Below are 20,513 nucleotides of genomic sequence, written 5' to 3'. Positions count from 1 at the left end.
CTACTTGAAATCTACATACCTCAGTTCACCTGGTAGGTGAATGAGTTCCTTTTAGGAAGCTTATGTTAAAACGGATTCGGCGTTAAAAAAGCTTAGGTTGAATGAATACCAATGAATGATCAAATATTTCGAAGCCTCAACTTTGCATTTAAAAGTACCTGAACTATGTGAAAACCGGAATGTGAATGTCTATAAACAATTGAAGAAAAGGAATATGCCCTAAAGTCTACATGTCGACGCCGGAAATATGGCCCTACTCGTCCTTGGCGGGATCAAAACCAGGGCACTGATCACCAGCAGCCTCACCAAGCTTCTTAGTAAAGCTATCATCCTTATCCCAGAACTTAGGACCAACACCACCGTTCCAAGCATCAAAGAGGTAGTCTCGCAGAGATCGACCGTTGACAACAGGCCAATTGTCCCAGCCAACAAGGTTACCGATGAACCACTGACCGGTGTAGTTCTCAACGTCGTCGTCGGCTTCGTTGGCCATGCGCCAGCAGTGAGTGAAGCCACCGTCTTTGTGATAGACGACCTTGGCGCGCTGGCCGTCGAGACGGGGAGTGTTGGTGGCGTGTTCGTAGCCGCCGTGGCATGAGGGAGCGACGCGCTTGACCTCTTCGCCTTGAACAAACACGACGATGTTCTCCCAGTCGTGAGTGTGACCGTTACCGCCGCCGGCAGCGTTGATAGTACCCCAACTAAAACTTGGTGAGTCAATGATGTTAAAAAAATGGTGGATCGAACTTACGAAGACTGGTCCTTCTCAAAGTAGTACTCATACATAATAGCACACCAACCATTGTTACAGCGCTTTCGGCTATAAACATTGTTGTTCTCCAGGCGGTTTGGCTCACGGCAATCATCAGCAGGGCCCTTGAAGTAAACGTCCTTCTGGCTGAGACCGCGGTTGGTGTTACCATCCTTGTCGATGGCGGAAGTGTAGTAGCAGCCATCCTTGTCGAAATCGGTGGCAGGTTGGAACTTGTGCTCGATCTCGTGAGCTCCATCGTCGAGACGGCCCATGAGAACTCGCTTGGCGTGCTTGAGGGGTCCAGCTTCGACGCTGAGAGCACCGGCAAGGACGGTTGCGATTGTGAAGGCGTGCATGATGGTGAAGTGAAAATGAAGTTGAAAAGAGAACGGAATATTGAAGTCAAGAAGAAGAGGGGGGAGAGTGGTGAATTGATGGAGTGATGATGAGATTCTATGAAGGCAGACGAAGCTTCTTATATACATGATCGATGATAAAGTTGAGAGCCTCTTTTAACCTCTCAACCTTATCACAGATAAGCCTAGCTCAGAATGTCTCCGCCCAAGTTGAAGCTCGTCATGACATCGAACAGCCATTTCTCGTCTCATCTTCCAAAAATGAAACGGACCATGAAGGATTCACTATACGAGTAGGATTCACCACCTCAGCCAATAAATGAAACCAAATCTATTTCGATGATCTCACTGCATACATAAATTTCATGCACCAGTTCAGCTCGTTCCAACTAAACGCCCAAACCGCCAAGGCGCAGCACCAGCTCAGACCAATCACACGAATTTCGCACCTGTGCCTTAATTTTAAGCTTAGCGGATCTTATCTGCTTAGCCACAACGATCACAGATCTGACCAATTAAATGGCTGACGGACCTATTTTAATCTCGGGGGTAAGCTTTTCCTTGAAACATGGAGGATTTGGCTAGTATTATTCTGGAAGGAATGCTCGTGATGCTGTTTGGGGGCTGTGAGGCGTTTTTGGTGAAACCAGCCTTGTTTATGATGGCGGATGAAAAAATGTCAGCTCTAGGTTTCATGTATGGAGGTACTTTGGTCGTGTGGTGGTTTGTGCGGTGGGGGATATAACTCTGATCAGCGGGATTAAATGAGAACGGGTCGTGACTGGCTGTGGAAAACACCTTGGTCGCTTTGAAGGATGGAAATTGCTTTTCGTGAGGAGCTCGACAGGAGCAAAATCCAGGTAAAATGTCTCTGCCACGGCTGACAGAGGCTGGCAATTTGTATGTAGCTGAGATTGAATTATCCGATTCATTGTTTCTATCATGATCTCATGCTCGTTCCCCCGTTTAATGTACGTTCTTTTTCGTCGTGTTTGAAGAGTCTTGAGCAGTCTCTGAGTTACTAGCCAGTGAAACCTTCATGAAATTAGGCTGTAAATCCATCGTGATGAATATAAGCGTTGATGAAATGGGAGCAAGCGGGCATGAGATTCATAGTAAGCGCCGATGGAGAAATACCCACTGGGCTGTGATTAAACCGGGGCTGACGTGGGGTCCGAACCCATTAAGATGCTTGCTTCAGGGTAGATCTGAGCTTTTCTTAGATCGATAAGGCAATTTGAAGTAAAGTCATGATGAAAATAAGGATACATCTCAAAGAGCCGTCATGTTGTACAGAAAAGCCCGTCATTCGATAAATGAAAAATAACTCGGGTTTCGATACAGCGACAACGTCAACGGTGAGATTTATCAAAATGGAATTTTCCATATATTCAAGAATCGTGATAGAAAAAGATTTATGCAAGCGTAAAAACGTGCACAGTATACATGCTAGTGCAAACATCAGCTTATCACTAAGGATCTTAAGAAGTCCGTTTTGGACAGGCTAGTAAAGTCTTATCACAACCCAGTGGGACCATGCTAAGTAGGAACAGGTATCATTGCCCAAGCCTTGTGAGTATCGAAATAATTAATAGGAGACCGAGAGTTCGTATGCGTGATCGTCATTCTAGGGATAGTTCCCCTCGCCCAACTTCAGCAGGTGTTCTACGTCTCTGTTCTCGTCATGGAGCGGAGCCCACGGCATCAGCAGGATGCTGATCCCCCTTCAGCCACGCAGTAAACTTTTGCAAAGCTATCCCAAGATGCGACATTTTATGTTTCTCTTCATCTGGCATCTCCGCCAATGTCAAAACCATCCCATCAGGTTGAAAGCATGTCTGCCATCCATATCGCATCACACCTCTTGCAGGCACAATCGTCCCGTCAATCCGTCCTTGGAAAAGGATGGGTTCGTGACCAGGACCCTGGCAATACCCGATAGTCGCAACAGCTTGGGCGGTCTTGTCTGAGAAGCCAGCTAGCAGGAGATGTAGCTTTTCAGGACCCATAGCTTCGAGGAAGGATTTTATGTAGGGTCCTGGCATGCCATCCATCGCATTGAAGCAGAGCGCTGTATCATCTACGACAACCGGACCGCCAACCTGTCAACTCGTTAGCCCAGATCCAGATGATGGAATTTGACAAAAGTCGTACCATTTCTGCCGCTCTGCGACATTTGGCGATTGTGATTTCTTCGATCGATCCTTGTATCTCAGGTAGGTCGAGAGATTGACTGTGAACGGTAATTCCAGCTGGAGCGAGAGTAGCCTTGATGTCGGCTATCTTATTGGCGTTGCCAGTAATGAGGTTGATATCGTTCATTGCGGCGTTGTTCACCGTGACTTTTTGCTGCCAAACTAATCTCCTCAAGTGCCTTTACTAGCTTGATGGGCATGATTCATCAAGCCAATCGGCCTTATCTGACTCCGGTACCGGGCTCAGACCCACCAAGCACTCTGTGCACTCCACAAGCAATGATTAAAGGACATTTTGGTCATAATAGTCTTCGCTACGGATAGACATGAGATTACCTTTTTTGAGTCAACATCAAAAGCAATGCCACCCTCTTCATATTTCGGCTGGAGAGGTTGCATTAGTCCAACAAGTAACAATATTCCAGTCTCTATAAACCGACATAAGCCCCAATAGAAACAAAGCAAGCTATAGAGGTCCTAAGTTTTTCTTGCCTCCCCTTGGTCCCTTGCCCACGGCCTCGGATAACAGCGTAAAGACATATCGCATTGCATAATACCTAATTGGCATGGTCAGGTTTCACCAAACAGAAATAATGAAAGAGCAAATAATACAGCAAGTAGTCGATCGCCGATTTGAAGCGAGAGATCGGATCTAGTCATCAACATGTCTCAAGTTGATGTCCGTTGAAAAACGGGAGTACAGGACTACCGGCTACGTCTATCACATTCCTTACCTACCGACATGGTTAGTTTCACCATTTAAGCTTAATTTACGCTTGTTTTGGTACAACCTGCATAAGCCATATCGATCTAGACAAGTCTAGGACTTGACGTGAGGGGTGCCGGGGCCTGGTGCTCCGTTGGCGTATCTCACTGTGATTCGGTCCCCTCGCCACCATCTTTTAGACTTCAGCCAGCCACGGGCGGGATATGAAGTGCGTCTACCCCGATCCGGGAATCATGCCCCATTCACTTCAGCCGCAAGCCTCTTCATGCAAGAGTGTATAAAACTGTCACATATGAATGGCTCAGTTGACCACCCCCTTAGGAGCAAGAAAACTCCCTACATAAAATCAGGGTGCCAAAAATATCTGATCTAAGATCTACTAAATTTATACTAAATTATACTAAGTTGGCCAAAGTATTTTTATCACTTGGAATGGAGGTCTCAACTCATTTTGCCCCCCTTTGCCACCTTCATTGCCAACAGGACTTTGAGTAGTGCTGCGATCACGGGCAGTAAACATAGCAATGTATCAATTACCCGATGCTAGTAGGGCTGAGAGGGTTGCCAGCTGACCGATTCTTGCTTTCAGCCGCACCTTAAGACCTGGTCCTCGGAGGGTAATAAAATTGCTGACGTTGAAGCAGGGTGCCAGAATAAAGTGGTCTAAAGATCTACTAAAATACACTAAGCTCACCTAAGTCTTTTCGTAACTTAGGATAAAGGTCCTAGGTTTTCTTACTTCCCTCGCTGGCATATAGGATCTGTCTCACTTGAGAGTGGTTCGTCCGTTTTCTGAAGGAGGGGCGTCAGAACTGTTGCCGCTGCCTGTTAATATCGCTATAAGACCCCCTCTCACCCTATGCTCAATCATATCGCTCTTCATTGTGACACCTTGATCTGACAACAACTTTTATCACCCAAAAGTCTTCTTCCCCCAATCCTCCATCATGTCTGCCCCAACTATCAACGGCAACCCGTTCTCCGTCTCGTCCCTCCCAGATGACCCTCAGAGTCAGCAGAGGTCTGGCGAGAACAGACTCAATCATCTGCCAGAGAACACCAACTACATTGTCCTCGAAACCCAAGACCCTCTCAAGAGGCCTGAGAAACATACCCTCAAAGATCTACATGTCGATCTGCAGGAGTACCTCGGTGGCAACACGTGGCTCTGTCGCTATGAACCCACGGACATCAAGTCCCTTCGTGACCTTGCTTTTGTCAAAGATGCAAAGCCCTTGCATCCAGAGCTCAAACTTGAACCTGCCCTCAAGTCTTCTGATGGTGCAGCTCGCACCGTTGACATTGTCCTCCAGAGTCGTGCAGACGACTCTGCTGAGGATATCTCCCAGCGTATCCAAGATTCTCTTGGCATCTCGCCTGAGGATATCACCATCAGAGATGGTAACTCTATCATTCGTCTGACAGGCAATAATGATAAGTTGCAAGAGATCGCCAAGATCGACAGCGTTGGCTCTATCCAGCAGGTTCACAAGCTCACGTTCTTCAACAACGTGGCTCGTGAGATCCTCCATGCTGATGTCACTGGATCCTCCCCCAACACCACCATCTTCAAAGGTGCAAATCAGATAGTCACCGTTGCTGACACTGGGTTTGACACTGGTGATAAGAACAAGACCCACGAAGCTTTCACTGGTCGTGTTCAAAAGCTCATCCCCATCGGCAGATCCTCCAAGACCAACGACCCCGATGGACACGGTACACATGTCTGCGGTTCTGTTCTCGGCGATGGGCACTCTGAAAAGATGGGAGGTCCAATCCAGGGCACTGCACCAGAAGCGACTCTCATTGTCCAATCTCTGCTGGATAGTCGCGGTGGCTTGTTCGGTCGATCTGAGAAGACCCTTGGCGATCTACTCAGAGAGGCCCTGGATCACCAGTCTTTCATTCATACCAACTCGTGGGGTCCTGTGTGGACAGAACAGCTTACCTACAACAACGCGAGTACAGATCTTGACAACTTCGTTTCCACTCATCAAGAGATGACAGTTTGCTTCGCTGCTGGTAACGACGGTGGTGAGGAGACTGACCTTGGCCACATTGGTGCACAAGCAGCGGCCAAGAACTGCATCGCGGTTGGATCAAGCGATAACCGTCGCAAAGCTAAGAACAACCGATTCGACGCCTTCAAGGCCGATGGAGTTGTTGAAGGTGACCCCAATAACATATCTTGGTTTAGTAGCCGTGGGCCTACGCTTGAGCGTCGCATCAAGCCTGATGTTGTTGCGCCAGGTACCATGATTCTTTCGGCAAAGTCAAGAGACGCGAAGCCAAGTGACCAGTTCGGTCGCTCGACTGACCCAGCGTGGGCATTTAGTTCCGGCACCAGCATGGCTACTCCGCTTGTCGCAGGTTGTGTTGCCGTTCTTCGAGAGACACTGCAGAAGGATGGAGTCGCCTCCCCAAGTGCCGCGTTGCTCAAAGCGTTGCTTGTCAACGGCGCTGTGAGTACGGGCAAAAAGGTTGAAGCCCAGGGTTTCGGCCGTGTCGATCTCGCAAACTCTGTCATCCTGAAGGGCATCACTACTAACAAGGGCTACCTGGAGGGGGAACTTCTCGACGAGGATGACCAAGATGAATTCGTCAAGACACTAACCCTTGGAGATCTTCTTATGCCTGATGGACCAGACTCGGAGGCTGTTACGTTGAAGGTCACAATGGTGTACTCCGATCTTCCTGGCGCTGCTCTGCAGAACAACATCAATCTTCAGGTTGCTGTTGGCGACGCGCCGAGCAGATTCGGAAACTTGGGTGATAGACCTGATGATGTTAATAATGTCGAGCAGGTTGTTTGGAGCGGTATTCCTGCTGACGACAGAGAGACCAAGATCACGCTTAATGTGTCTGCGCCAAGGACTATGTGTGGGGATAAGCAAGCCTTTGCTCTGGTTTGGAGTGTGAACTGATGGGAGCTCAATCTTATGTAACTAAGCTTAATAATCTAAGCTCTACTAAATCTATACTAAACTTGCCTAAGTCTTTTATTCTTTTAGGATGGAGAGTTTAAGTTTTCTTGCCTCGGGCATATCCTAAATGACAAAAAGACTAAGGTAAATTTATTGTGGATTTAGTGGAGCTTAGATTAGATATTGTCGATACCTTAATTTCATGTCAGAGGTTTTTTTGCTCCCTGGGGGGACATAAGATTGTCCGCCATGTGTTGTCTTATGATATGGTATGAGCCTAGCGACAAGCCGCAAAAAATTCTTGTCGGTAGAGGAGCCTACTTTGGACTTGGAATTCATCGCTTAATACCATTATGGAGGAGCAGCTCGAGGGCTGCTTGGACTATGTACTGCTTTCAAATTTCCAAACTGAACATCAAAGTATGACAAAAGTATTCTATCCTATGAAGAAGTCGAAAGCGCCCCCATCGTGACTGTTGAGCAAGCAGCGTCGTAAACAGAAGGCTTCACAAAGTCGACACGGGGCTTCGTACCCTTACCCAGCTCAATTAATGTATTACGGTTCGGGTCAAACTTGGGCCAACCAAGCTTACTCAGACCAGATGAAGGATCGTCGCTAAAAGAGAACCAAGCATGCTGCATGATCTTGGTGAGTCTCTTCTGGTCTGCCGATGGCTCAATACCACTGACATCGCCAGATGCGCCGAAGATCATGTGCAGGTCAACACCATGGTACGCGCCACTCGTAGGGAACAATCTCGTATTATCCCAGTCTGCCAGATATCGGTACGCCCATGATGGCACATTGTGATCTCGTCGCGCCTCGGCCTGGTAGGATACGGGACAGGTAAAGGATTCGAGAAGGAATGATTTGACTTGGGCGTCGGTAGGAACAACTCCATTTCCGTAGGCGGGAATACGGTAGTATCCGTCTTCGTTATTGTTATTGCCAAACAGGATGGGAACTTTAACAAAGTTTCCACTCTTGGTTCGACTAACGTAGTCTGAGAAGACAATCTCGTCATCTGGCTTGGGGTAGAATGGAGGGATGGATCGGAGGACGCTGGAGCTAGCAGCAGGCTTGATACTAGCAGCTGCCTTCTTTATATCCTCCCAGTCAACCTTGCGCATGCAAGTCATTACATCACTGGTAGTGTTACATCCGACAGTTGACACAACTGAATCCCAATTCTTCTCCTGGACGGCAGCGGAGTTGACAGGGAAACTAAAAGCGTTGCCCGATGGAGCGATGATTCCATTGACAATCGGATCCTTCTTGTAGGCATATGTCCAGTAGTCAACAGCTACGCCACCAGAAGATTGGCCAGCGATTGTGATCTTTGAAGGGTTGCCGCCGAACCTCCAGATGTTGTCGCGAACCCACTCAACAGCAGCTCGTTGATCGCGCAGACCTAGATTTTGAGTCTCTCCGGGTGCACCGGGGAAGCCAAAGATGTTGATGCGGTAGTTGACGGTGATGACGACGATATCCTCTGCGTCAGCGAAGTATTTGCCATTGTAGAAAGGACTGTCGGTGTTTCCAATAGCGAATCCTGTACCATTAGGTTAGCTTCAAAGCACAAAGAGGATCTCCTGATAACTTACGACCACCATAGAAAAAGACCAATACGGGCTTGTTTGCCCTTGCTGAGTTAGGCGTCGCCTTTGACCAAATATTAAGTGTCAAACAATCCTCACTCTGAGGAGTTCCCGCTGCGCTTGCAAAGTATGAAATGATCTGCTGAGCCTGAGGCGTCATATCAGGATAATCGACCTTCTTACTCGCCGTCAATGGACAATCGTATCCAAAACTCTCCGCCTTGAATGGCTTCTTTGAGTAAGACGTGATTCGTTGAGGAGCCGCAAACCTCAACTTGTCCACCGGCGGTTTCGCATAGGGGATACCCAGATACTCCACGACACACGGCGAATTATCCGCGACATGGCCAGTAATCGGTCCATTCGCTGTCTCGACGGTGATGTACTTGGATGGGTTGCATTTCGGTGTTGCAGCAGCCAGGCCTGCCCAAAAGGCGAATGCAAAAGCCCAATTGACCGCGTACATGTTGAGGTGCAGTAGCGCAGGGGTGACAGAAAGCAAAGTCACTGTCTCAAGTTGGGCTGGGGAGATTTGGGAACTTTATTTAACCATTGGGACGCGCATCGGAGCAGTGCCCTGAATAGGAATCCACAAAGGATGTGACCAGGTCAGGATGAACTTAGCGGCCGACCTCTCCGGATCAACGGTTTGACAGGGGCACGCCCCGCAAACGATGGGATGAAGAATGAAGCTACAAGTCAACTCCTAGAATCGTGTTTCTTGCCATTCGACCGTGGGAGCATTTTAATCGCAGATGTAGTTGTCACTGTTATTTCTGTGTTTTCCATACCTCAATGGTTCATTACCAGTCTTTATTATCCAGCCTCCGGGAAACAGTAGGCCGTGCCTCACCCCTGCATGAAATGACACCACCAACTGTTGGTTCACCCCGGATCGCAGGCAAAAGGACCGTTCATCCTTTCTTCTTCGGAGATTGATTCTATTCCCTCACTACCAAGACAGGATGGTCGCTACGAATTCTTCGTTGGCCCTGTCGTGACTCTGTACCTACTGTATTGAGCCGACAATGCGGTACACTTCCGTTATCTCCGGAAGCAAGTCTTCGAGACTTTGGAAGCAGCTTACGATGGCCCGGCACTGCATGTAGCAGTACCGGTTCGCATCATATCATTATGTGCCGAGTGACATAGGTCTATTGCACCATTGGCTGTGCCGCGCAGTTGGAACCGATGTCTGCGCAACTTTATATACTGGGGGTCCTCCTTGGCCCCTCTCGAAGTGCCACTCTAGCCCGCCCGTCTAGGATGCAGCCGCAAAGATGATTGACAGAGGCATGGGATTTCCCGCCGATGGCATCGACAATCATGGCTGGAAATTATACATCACATCCTTGGTAATGATCATTTCATCAGGTCTGTTTGTTGTTGCGAGATGTATTGCGCGGTACTCAATACACAAACTAGGATCTGACGACGTTGCCATTATTGTTTCGCTGGTAAGTTATTTACTACCCCAAAGAGTACCATAACTTAATATCCAAGATATCGTCTGTTCTTCTGTCGACGTACATACAGCTTGCGATTCACCATGGCTACGGAATGCACAAAGACGACCTCGAAAAGCCCGATCTTCGAGTGGCGTTGAAAATGTTCTTCATCGCCCAGACACCATACAAAGCAACCGTCTGCCTCAACAAAGTCGCCGCGATTTTGCTGTATCTCCGACTATTTGTCACGAAATCATTTCGTGTTTGGTCTTTTGTGGTGTTAGGCGTCGTGGTGGGATACAGTATTGGTGGTATCGCAGCGACGATCTGGCAATGCGTCCCTATCAAAGGCGCATGGGACAAGTCTGTCGATGCCAAGTGTATCGACTCAAACAAGTTCTGGGTTGCCTATGCAGTTCTCAACATCTTGACCGACGTTATGGTCTTGGCTCTTCCTATTATGCCGATCATGCGGCTTCAGATGAGTAGACGGGAGAAACTACTGCTCTGCTGCATCTTTCTCCTAGGTGGATTGTAAGTACCAATTTCCAATGTCCTCAAACAAGAACTTACCAGCGTCACAGTGTCACTATTACATCGATCCTCCGAGTGACTTCTGTGTCAAATTCCCTCAAGAACAAGAAAGACATGACGTGGAACTTCATCGATCGCGGAGTATGGACCCTTATCGAAGCTAACCTCGGCATCATCGCTGCATGTCTGCCGGTACTACGACAGCCCATGGGTAAACTCTTCCCTCGCATCTTCGGATCGACCAAGAAGAGTTCCTTATACTACACAGGGCCAGGTGGACCCGCAAAGGGCTACAACTTGTCAGATATAGCTGCTCGAAGCCCTCGTCCAGGTCTTTGGAAGAGCGACGCATCTAGATCTGAACAAATTGTTTCTATCGGTGGACCACAAACAGAAGCAAGTCGGGACAGTGACGAGCGCTGTATTATTGCCGATTCAGTCAAAGGGAGTGATTTTGGGAGTGAGCTGGTTTCTCATAAACCTGATCTAAGTAGATAGAAGCCAAAAAGGTTATTAATAGTGTTTCTAAGTTCATATTAATTATTAACACACAATCATTAACAACCTTACCCTAGCCCAAGATGCGTTAGCGAAATCTCCCATCTATGCTACATTAATTTCTCCAATACTTTACACCAAAGCCTCTACTTGGACTCATCTGGCGTAATTCCAAGCTCGATGGGCTGAAAAGGGCTACCAGAAGTCGGATTTACTACCCGAATCAATAGCAAGCCATAGCCCATCCGTTCTGCCAGAATAAGAGTAAAAGTGATCAAAGTCTCCACCAGTCAGCGTGCACACCGTATCCGGCTCGAAGACACATTGAATGCCTGGCACAAAACACTTGAGCTTTCGATCGGTGGTCTGCTCGCATGTAAGGAACCCGGTGGAAGTGTCGGCGCTGGTAAAAAGCTCGCATGACGCGACGAAGTTGGGCTCGCTACCGTCTCCGTATCCAAGCATAGGTAAAGATCGTTGCGCAGCACTTTGGCATAGTTTGTGCCGGGCTCAAATGGTGAACGGAGGCATGTGGCCTGTCCCGGTACCTATGAGATCCCATCCCATCATTGAGCCCTCATTTGCTACGCCCTTCATGTATTGTCCATTGATGGAGCCGCCGATAGCAAGGACGTCGAATGTCTCGAAGGGCTCGGGTGCTGATACGCTTGCAGTAAGGTCTGATGTTATAGTTGACTCAGCTGTCGTGGCATCAGCTTTGGTGGTAATATCGGTTGCATCGATCGTTGATGTAGTTGCAGCAGACAGCATGTCTGACGTGTATCAATCGATTTTTGTCGTATCCGCTGTCGCGCTGTCACCAACAGTAGACGTGGCTGTGTTGGCAGAGACATCGACAGTCGCAGTATTGGTAGTATCGACGGTGTGAGTCTCAGTAAAGATCATTGTCGCGCGAGATTCCGCCAATGCGATGCCTAAGAATTAAATAGGATTTCTGACACTGCGATCTTTTGTTGGCGATAACTTACTCGTGGCCCTCGACCGAGGCTTGCAAACACTCGCCATGGCAGCATTTGCCACAAGGGCGATAGAACAAACATGGCTGAAACGCATGTCGCAATGATGAATGAGTGGTGAAAGTTGGAAAAAAATAATAGTTTTAGAGAAGAAAAAAAAAACAGTTTTTGAATACTTTATGGAACTGGTAGCTGAGGGCTTGGCACTATCGACTCTTCGAGGCACGGCTATTGCAATAGATCAGAGGCTAACAGCACGCCGTAACGAGGTTTACAAGTCAAAAGCGCTAGACTATACTAAAAGGGCAGTCAAAGGATTCTTTAAAAGTTAGGGTTTTAAAGTAAAAATAAACATAATATCAACTCAAATTAGATAATCAGGAAAAGACTAATTATTCCAATCCCAGTTGCTATCATTACTGAGAAGCAGGTTCAATTCCCAAGTCAACAGACTGGTACGCAGTGCCAGTAGGGCCATTACTCTCCGGCCCCATCACAAGAGTGATACCCTGCGACATACCGGAATTTGTATAAAAGCCCGTAAATGTCCCGGGGAGCGCCGAACAAGTCACCATCCTGGTCATATCATCCTCCACACACTGCGCAGCTGGGGCCGAGCACTCAAGCCTGCGATCATGAGTCTGCTCACAAGTGACCATACCAAGTCCAATATCGATGTTGGTGACACTGCCGGGGTCGCAAAATTTAAGAAAGTTGGGATAGTCTTCGTTAGGATCGCCGTATTGAAGACAGAGGTGGTTTCCATTGACTTCCTTGACTTGGTTTGTGTCGGGGTCAATGGAGAAGGCGAGGATTGGGGGTGTACGGTCGAGATTCCATCCCATTTCGTAGTCTGTTGTTACGTGACCGCGGAGCTTTTGGCCGTCGACTTGAGCGCCGATAGCGAGGACGTCGAATGTTGGGATTGGGACGAAGGTATCTGCGGTTGTGGTGGTGGCATCGGCTGTCGTTGTCTCTGCAGTCGTAGTCGCGGCAGTAGTTATAGCGTCGGTGGTTATAGCGTCAGTGGTGGCGGTCTCTGCAGTGCCAGTTGTCTCAATGGTAGTTGAGAAATTGACAGTCACTGATGTTTCAGTGGTGGTAGCCGCCCCTATAGCCTCTGTGGTAGTCTCATCGCCAACAGTAGAGGCGAAGGGAGTCGACAGATCGGCAGAAGTAGCGGTTGTTGTTTCAGCGGCGACAGTCGTCGTTGAAGCGGTGGCAGAAAGGCTCAATGTCACACTCTCGACAGAAGAAGCACCTGTTGTCAGTCAGACGTGGTCCACAAGTACATGTATATAAGGGACTCATTGGAGCTGTCGGAAGCTCGAGGCTTGCATACGCTGGCAATAGCAACATTAGTCACAAGACCAAACGCGAATAAATCACTAAAACGCATTTTCATAACGATAAAGAGTGACAAGAGTTGGATTGAAAGAGAGACTAGAGATCAAAGGGAATCTTGCAAATGCGTAGGGGAGATTTCACGTTTTTATTTACGTTTCGTTAGGGTCTCTAAGTGTCGGCTGGCTGGGTGAGGCTTGACGCTATCGACGATCAGCCTCAGCTGGATCAATAGCCCAGGTACTAGCCCCCAAGTTAAATCTTATCGATGAATCCTTCACAACGGTCTAGAACGCTACGAACCTCGAGCCAATCATGGTTCCGATGAAGCGATTTAAGCGAAAAAGAATGACGCTGAAAATAGACTTGGTCTTCAGGGTAAATAACTTGATTATCATATCGGCATTATTCACCAGAAACCCGCAAACTACTTTAACTTTGCTCTCCTGGTATTTTTCGTTGGATCTTTTGGTTTCCGAAAAATGAGTAGGTCCATATTAATTACTGATACGTGGATTCCTGTCCTTAGATCTCGCGTCGTGTAACGCGGACGGGGAAATCTTCAATTAGCCAAATTCCCTAGTTCACCAGTTAGCCGCTGCAACGTCGATCATGGACAGGTAACTCACAGCATTCATTATATGAAGTGGTCTCTCAGGGCGAGCCATACAAAAGTCAAAGCGTCGCAACAGCTGTTCGGCCTGGTTAGTCTCTATTGTATCGATAACAGCGATGGAACTTGCCTCGACAAAGATCTTGTTCAACTCAATAAACGCAACAGGTTTACCCAGGCACTGATACTTTCCAGTGGAGAAAACCAGACTCACAACCTCAGCCATGGCCTCATACTTCGCTGGGTCCGCATTAATCCATCGCTCAGGCGAAAAGAGACTCGCGTCTTGACCGAAGATCTCTTTGGAGTGATAAACAGCAAATGGCGATTGTCCGATCTGTGTTCCACCTGGTATGAACTTGCCATCGATCTCATCGCCCTGAGGTGGAACTTGCTTGAACAGTGGGCCAGCTGCAGGGGCTTTAATGCGAAGACCTTCTTGGATAACAGCTTGAAGATAAGGAAGCTTTCTCGCTTCGGCGTCGGTGATGGGTGATGAGATACTTCCGGCCTTGATTGCGTCGTCGATTTCGTTTCGAAGTTTGAGGTACATGATGGGATTGCTTAGGAGACTGAGCATGATGAGGCGGATTGTAGTTGCTGAGGTATCACTTCCAGCGACAACGTTGAGAAGGGACTCTCGCGAAGCTTGTTCCTGGGTTAGACCGTGACGGATGAAAGATCCCAGCATGTCTGGATGAGATTGAGCACCTGGCGCAAATCGTTCTGCGACCTTCTTGTTGGCAACGCTACAAACGTCAGCCTTCTATAATTTATTCATCCAAGGGAACTTACCCGATGAAAGCCCCAAAGCCAAGCTTATCACTCTCCTTCGGCAACGCGCCACTAAATAGCTTTGAGTGCAGCAGAGACACGAGCGATGGGATATTTGCCATGATCAACGTGACAGGGAAGTAAGACTTTGTGATCTTGATAAAGTCAAAGACATCATCATCTTGCTCCATGTACCCAAATGCTTGACCAAATGCAAGATCGCTGATGACATCTAGAGTGAAGAACTGGATCTTTTGAGCAAAGTCCACTGGGCGGTAGTCTTTGTCTGTTGAGAGATACTTTGTTTCCAGGAGGTTGATGAGTTTGGCAATGTGTTCGTCAATGGTGCGCTCGAGGGACTCGTTTTCTTTGCCGGAGTACTATATCAACAGTTAAGCTTTGTATCACGGTGCTTATCATCTTGGAGGGCTTACGCCAGCGGCCATCTTGTTGCGCAGCTTTGCATGGGCGTCATCATCTCTCATGGAGAAAAGGTTATCTTTTCCAGGCTCGAAACGAAGAGCATTGTACCCTATTCTCAGCAGTCAGCTCATCATTACATCTACCCATCAACTGAGGATAACAAGAGCTTACAAGGTCCTCTTGTATAAGCAGAGCGACTTGACATCATCCGCTTGAGCAGCTTGGGATCATCAGTTGCTAGCTCATTGGGCCCAATGCGCACGAGAGATCCTGAAAATAGTGTTAGCTAGTCTTTTTAAAAGCGACATTTAGTCTTGTACCGTATTTCTCATTGGCTTGTTGAATCGCATAAGGTTGAATCCCTTTGAAGGATTGTCTCACCATCCAAGCTTTGGAGAACCCCGCCCAGAATGGACCGGGAACATGTGATAGCCGGTACCATGTGCGCAACGTGTCAGCTACGAAGAGAACCACTAGCCCAAGAACCGCGGTAGCGATAACGGCTCGAGGATGGTCGGTAACGCTCTGCAAAACATCGCGCAAAAAGCCTGCAGAGGGATCGCCTTCAAGAGTCATCTTGAACAGTCTTTGAGCAGTGTATCAAGCCACAGTGAACAGGCGAAGGAAGAGAAACCATTTCATTCAGGAGCAATTGACTAATCAGCCGACGAAGCCGTTGAAGATTAAGATAACCCTGTAACGGCGCAGCTCCTCACAGGACTTTGTCCAGTCAGATCATGTGTATTTGAGGGCGCATGAACGCTACCGAACCTGACGTTGATAAAAACCACTCATATCATGCACTACAGCCCCTCTAACACGTCCCTGCTTTTTCAGTACAGCAGTCAGATAGTGGAGTTGTACCGCAAACAGCGGACCAAGACCCCTAAATGATATGATCCCGCGCGTTGATGGCGCATTTCGGAACCCATCCGCGCCCAAATCAATTGGCGAAACATCAGTAAAGCCACGTTCCGATCCAGAAGAACCCATCACGCTACACAAGGAACGGCCCGGCACAAAAAAAAATAAAGAAAGAGGGGGGCGTTACTTTCAATCAATCCTTCGTGATCCACAGCTCAATCACTCTGGCCCCATCGACGATGGCACTTCAAGATTCCCAGCAGGAGGGTAACACTCCGCCCCCAGAGCCTGTTATCCAAATCCAAGATGCTATCGTGAGATAACTATTTACCCCTCTATTTTCGTGCATGAGCGGGGTCTGATTTGACATGCATAGGCTGCAGGTGACGACGACGATGCCGATTCTTCGATTGGCGAGGTATGTTTCAATGACTCGCTTTTTGTTATGGGTCACCGTTACGCTTTGACGGAGCCTCAAAATGACGTATTGTGATGATGTATAGGAAATAGAGCCATCGGTTGTTTCAATTTCGTCGAGTATTTTAGCGTATCGACAGGAGAATGGTCGCAGCTATCATGCCTTGAGTAGCGGGAGTAAAATAATCTCGTGCCGATCCGTAGCAAAAAACTGACAAGTCATAGAATATGTCCTGCCGAATGACGAAGTAGGTTTGATCAACAGACCCAATACCGGATCGGGTATTTTGCATATTGAATGTTACTGACTGAATGAAAGGAAGAGAATGAAAGACTGGGTATGTCGTGACTTGTAATTTTGAGAGCAATGCTGACATGACTAGACTTACAACACGAGCTCTATGTTCGAACGCTCGACGGAGACCTCGCTGTATGTCCCAAAGCGAAAGGCGCGAAACGTGTTCTTGATATGGGAACCGGCACTGGCTCATGGGCCATTGACTACGGTTCGTTATTCATCTGCGATATTTGACCATCTCTCGCCAACATATGTCTAGCTGATGCAAACCCTCAAGCCCAGGTAGATAAGTCGCTCACAGAGCATACAGTCGCTAACTTTACAGGTGATTGGTGTTGATCTAAGCCCAATTCAGCCAGCTCTGTACGCGAACTTTCTCCTCTTACAGTTTTTTTTACTAACATCGCGTCGCAGCGTCCCACCAAATGTGAGCTTCGAAATAGATGACCTCGAAAAAGAATGGACCTGGACCCAGAAATTCGACTTCATCTTTGCCCGCATGGTGCTCGGCTGCTTCACCGACCTCCCCCAAATCATAAAAGTCGCCTTCGACAACCTCGAACCCGGCGGCTACCTCGAACTCCAAGACATGTCCCTTCCAGCGCGCTCCGACGACGGAACCCTCCACCCAGAAAGCTACCTCTCCAAATGGTGCAGATCCTGCTTCGAAGCCGGTCAGAACCTCGGTCGTCCTGTATTCCCCACAACAGAGTATAAGAATTATCTCGCTGCTGCTGGGTTTGTCGATATTGTCGAGGTGCAGCAGAAGTGGCCGACGAATCCGTGGCCGAGGGATAGGAAGTTCAAGGAGCTGGGGGCTTGGGCTTGTGCGAATATCGCTGGTGGGTTGGATGGGCTGTCGTTGGCATATTTTACGAGGGGGCTTGGGTGGTCGACTGAGGAGACGAGGGTGTTTTGTGCGCATGTGAGAAAGGATTTGCAGAATCCCAAAATTCATGCGTATTGGCCGATGTAAGTGCTGATGAAGCGAGTCTCGTCATAATATGCTAACATTGCCGCCAGCTATTTTGTCTATGGGAGAAAACCTCTGGAATCGTCTTAGTTCATGTCTAGACGGAGAACAGGCTACTACTGATGAGATAATGACAAAGGAAGACTACTTATGCATGCTACGATAAGTCACCCTGGTGTACATTCGGGATAGATACCATTTCTCCCCACCACGTCTACCTCTAAACGTGCTTCCACCTACAGTTTAAGCTTTGCAGGTCGAACACTCTGCGGATTGTGAAAGACATCCTCGGGATCCCACTCTCTTTTGATCGTTTCAAGCCGATCAAGGTTTGGACCCCAGTAAGCCTCCTGCGGATTCTCGAGAAGCGGGTCAATGTAACCGGGATATGTGCTGGGTGACCTAGTTGGAATACCGCCTACGATGGTCTCGTGAATACCATTGAGGAGCCCTTTCTCCTCAGCGGTCAATGGTGCCCATATGTTGTACAGGTAAGACTGGTAGAACATGACCTTGTCTCGGTGGGCATATGCTGTTGAATCCATGGCTGGCTCAGCGACCTTGCCACCTGTAGCGTCGAAGATGCAGAACCACTTGAGTTTGGATTGACTCTTATTCGCAGCGATGAGCTGCACAAGCCTTTCCGTGGCATTAAACGACGTCGCATCGTCTGCGGTGAAGCCGAGACTTCGAGAAAAGAACTCAGTTGGGATGTCGGAAAGTGTCAACACTGCATTCTCGTATTGCCAGCGCTTCGTATTGACCCAACTGGATTCGACCGGGGTGAGTTTAAGACCAAGCCTTTCTGCGATGCCGGACTGGTCAAAGGCTTGCCTGGTTCCGAACCAAGTCGCTGTGATCTTTGAGCCCTCGGGGTCAAGGGTAAATTCTGTTCCAATGCGGTGGTCAAGCTTTTTATCGGCTACCATTTCTCTCCATCTCTTGAACTGCTCCACAATGCCTTCTGAGTTGGTGTACGGGGTGCGATGCGTGAAGTGTAACGTCTTTTTCGGCTTCTCAACAGTCTTGATGACGAATTGGGTGACGATTCCAAAACCGGCCGCTGCTCCGCGAATGGCCTGTTGATGGCGGTTAGAAGACACTTTGTAAGTGGAATCTGATACCCACAAAGAACAGATCGGGATACTTGGCCTCGCTTGCGGTTACGATAGTTCCGTTGGCAGTAACAACTTTTGCCTCAACGACATGGTCAAGAGTGGCTCCCCACATGCGCGACGAAGGACCAAGGCCACCCTGCAAGCTTATAAGTACGGCCCGGGGCTTGTCAGAACTTCAGCTGTGACTCACAATGGTCGCGTGTCCGCCGATGCCGACTCCAGGGCAAATACCGTGAGGAAACGCGCGGTTGCCCTTCTGATTGTCGAGTAGATCATCAATATCACCAAGTAGACTGCCACCACCAATAGTGGTGAGCCAAGTCGTCTTGTTGAGTGTAACATAGCGATAGTTGATCAGATCAACAGAGAGAGAGCCATTATACCCTCCAGCACCTAAGCTAAGTCAGTTATGTTCTTCCGAAGCAAGGAATTGTGCTGAGTGATATACCATAGTTCCTAGACAAGTGTTAGTATAGAGCAAGTAGGATGGAAGTCGAACTTACGCATATGAGTGACCGCCAGATCTGGCCTGAACCTTGACGTTGCTATCAGCAGCGCACCGAACGAAGCCCGAAACCTGCTCATCAGTACTGGGTCTCACCACAGCAGCAGGTAGAACAATGCGTCCCAAATTAAAGGGCGACGCCCACTGGAAGTACTCGCGGTTTTCTCCACTGGCTGGGTACCTGACACAGTTATCAGCTCCGGCACAGACGCTGTCCAGGCACTTTCGCAGAGCGGCGGGCGGTGCTGTGAACTGATTGTCTGAAGGTTGGCGTGCCCAAACAGCTGCGCCAACAAGGGCAGGGAGGATAACGTTGGGAATGATTCTGCCCAAGTTGAATCTGCTTCTGAGCTTGTTGTATTCTTTCTTGGCTTTGTCAATGACTGCCTCGTCGTCTGACGGTTTACCATTAGCGTTAGGATCTTTCTCGACAGGAGGCATGATGGCTAATGAGTAAAGAGTGAGAATTAAACAATTAGACATCAAAGGAGAAAACCCAGGGCTTTAAACATTTTAGCTCATACTTAGCTAGCTCCGAAGAGCCGAGTCGGTATCATCTTCAGCTGGCTTCCTGTCAGCCATCACTGGGCGTGGCGTCGCTAGCGGAATGTGATACCAGGTCTAGACCAGTTTCTATTTCACCTTTCATAGGGGCATTGCACCGGAATCAGGCCCTTCTTTCATCTTTGACTTGGCTTTCATCACAAGAAATTAGTTGAGTAATGGGCTAAAATTCGAGAAGAAGCTTCATATTAAACCCAGCATCATTACGAAGCCGTTTACTAAGCAAGAGCTAGGTCGGGCCGGGCCGCGCAGCTTGACCCATGCCCAGAAGCTAGCTTCCATAAGTAGATTCTTGCAAGCAGGAAATGGAAGTGAAACATATCAGGCAGCCACGAGCAAGGGGGGCGAGACAATCTACCGTTAAGCGGAGTGAGAGCAGGCTCGCCATACAAAGTTAGCCAACTGGAGCGATCACAGTGGCACAACAGATTCCCAAGAGTTATGAACCTTTCTTATCCGAGACCCCTGATGAGATTTCCGACATCTAGAACAGATTGTGGCGTGATCAAACGAAGCTGAAAGTCGCATGAATGGGGAAAATAGTCAAAATTAGGCTAGGCTTTCTTGCTTTTCTCGCTTTAGCTCAGTCAGTGTCTTCACAGTAATCT

The 20,513-nt window shown here is 48.3% G+C and overlaps 10 protein-coding genes across 10 annotated transcripts; 3 read left to right on the top strand and 7 right to left on the bottom strand.

The window, feature by feature from the left end:
- Positions 1–120: 120 nt before the first annotated feature.
- On the bottom strand, positions 121–1,202 carry FOIG_09879 (uncharacterized protein). The gene is made up of 2 exons (XM_031210168.1): positions 752–1,202; positions 121–701 (listed from the first exon to the last, which is right to left on the bottom strand). The coding sequence occupies exons 1-2, from the start codon at positions 1,108–1,110 to the stop codon at positions 254–256; spliced, it is 807 nt and encodes a 268-aa protein (XP_031060419.1). The 5' UTR covers positions 1,111–1,202; the 3' UTR covers positions 121–253.
- Positions 1,203–2,584: 1,382 nt separating this feature from the next.
- Positions 2,585–3,479, bottom strand: FOIG_09878 (Ham1 family protein). The gene is made up of 2 exons (XM_031210167.1): positions 3,265–3,479; positions 2,585–3,212 (listed from the first exon to the last, which is right to left on the bottom strand). The coding sequence occupies exons 1-2, from the start codon at positions 3,430–3,432 to the stop codon at positions 2,793–2,795; spliced, it is 588 nt and encodes a 195-aa protein (XP_031060418.1). The 5' UTR covers positions 3,433–3,479; the 3' UTR covers positions 2,585–2,792.
- A 1,435-nt stretch (positions 3,480–4,914) lies between these two features.
- On the top strand, positions 4,915–6,963 carry FOIG_09877 (uncharacterized protein). The gene has a single exon (XM_031210166.1). It carries the CDS (start codon positions 4,980–4,982, stop codon positions 6,954–6,956), a length of 1,977 nt encoding a protein of 658 aa, XP_031060417.1. The 5' UTR covers positions 4,915–4,979; the 3' UTR covers positions 6,957–6,963.
- A 434-nt stretch (positions 6,964–7,397) lies between these two features.
- On the bottom strand, positions 7,398–9,021 carry FOIG_09876 (uncharacterized protein; the record flags this gene model as incomplete). Its single annotated transcript, XM_031210165.1, has 2 exons — positions 7,398–8,509; positions 8,562–9,021. The coding sequence occupies 2 exons, from the start codon at positions 9,019–9,021 to the stop codon at positions 7,398–7,400; spliced, it is 1,572 nt and encodes a 523-aa protein (XP_031060416.1).
- A 788-nt stretch (positions 9,022–9,809) lies between these two features.
- FOIG_09875 (uncharacterized protein) lies at positions 9,810–11,123 on the top strand. Its single transcript, XM_031210164.1, has 3 exons — positions 9,810–10,012; positions 10,059–10,537; positions 10,588–11,123. The coding sequence occupies exons 1-3, from the start codon at positions 9,836–9,838 to the stop codon at positions 11,033–11,035; spliced, it is 1,104 nt and encodes a 367-aa protein (XP_031060415.1). The 5' UTR covers positions 9,810–9,835; the 3' UTR covers positions 11,036–11,123.
- A 422-nt stretch (positions 11,124–11,545) lies between these two features.
- On the bottom strand, positions 11,546–11,941 carry FOIG_09874 (uncharacterized protein; the record flags this gene model as incomplete). Its single annotated transcript, XM_031210163.1, has 2 exons — positions 11,546–11,808; positions 11,857–11,941. 2 exons carry the CDS (start codon positions 11,939–11,941, stop codon positions 11,546–11,548), a joined length of 348 nt encoding a protein of 115 aa, XP_031060414.1.
- A 487-nt stretch (positions 11,942–12,428) lies between these two features.
- FOIG_09873 (uncharacterized protein) lies at positions 12,429–13,411 on the bottom strand (the record flags this gene model as incomplete). Its single annotated transcript, XM_031210162.1, has 2 exons — positions 12,429–13,273; positions 13,402–13,411. The coding sequence occupies 2 exons, from the start codon at positions 13,409–13,411 to the stop codon at positions 12,429–12,431; spliced, it is 855 nt and encodes a 284-aa protein (XP_031060413.1).
- A 294-nt stretch (positions 13,412–13,705) lies between these two features.
- Positions 13,706–15,807, bottom strand: FOIG_09872 (uncharacterized protein). The gene is made up of 7 exons (XM_031210161.1): positions 15,487–15,807; positions 15,338–15,436; positions 15,178–15,275; positions 14,765–15,123; positions 14,100–14,718; positions 13,986–14,048; positions 13,706–13,935 (listed from the first exon to the last, which is right to left on the bottom strand). Exons 1-7 carry the CDS (start codon positions 15,740–15,742, stop codon positions 13,882–13,884), a joined length of 1,548 nt encoding a protein of 515 aa, XP_031060412.1. The 5' UTR covers positions 15,743–15,807; the 3' UTR covers positions 13,706–13,881.
- A 322-nt stretch (positions 15,808–16,129) lies between these two features.
- FOIG_09871 (uncharacterized protein) lies at positions 16,130–17,972 on the top strand. Its single transcript, XM_031210160.1, has 10 exons — positions 16,130–16,344; positions 16,407–16,448; positions 16,534–16,624; positions 16,673–16,695; positions 16,767–16,785; positions 16,831–16,953; positions 17,005–17,027; positions 17,071–17,108; positions 17,160–17,717; positions 17,769–17,972. The coding sequence occupies exons 1-10, from the start codon at positions 16,270–16,272 to the stop codon at positions 17,806–17,808; spliced, it is 1,032 nt and encodes a 343-aa protein (XP_031060411.1). The 5' UTR covers positions 16,130–16,269; the 3' UTR covers positions 17,809–17,972.
- On the bottom strand, positions 17,955–19,782 carry FOIG_09870 (uncharacterized protein; the record flags this gene model as incomplete). Its single annotated transcript, XM_031210159.1, has 4 exons — positions 17,955–18,797; positions 18,847–18,972; positions 19,027–19,234; positions 19,340–19,782. The coding sequence occupies 4 exons, from the start codon at positions 19,780–19,782 to the stop codon at positions 17,955–17,957; spliced, it is 1,620 nt and encodes a 539-aa protein (XP_031060410.1).
- Positions 19,783–20,513: the final 731 nt, after the last annotated feature.

The sequence above is a fragment of the Fusarium odoratissimum genome (assembly GCF_000260195.1).
Source record: "Fusarium odoratissimum NRRL 54006 unplaced genomic scaffold supercont1.16, whole genome shotgun sequence".
Classification (NCBI taxonomy): Eukaryota; Fungi; Ascomycota; class Sordariomycetes; order Hypocreales; family Nectriaceae; genus Fusarium; species Fusarium odoratissimum.
Note: the sequence above shows the minus strand (reverse complement) of the source record. Positions and strands in the feature narration are given on the sequence as shown.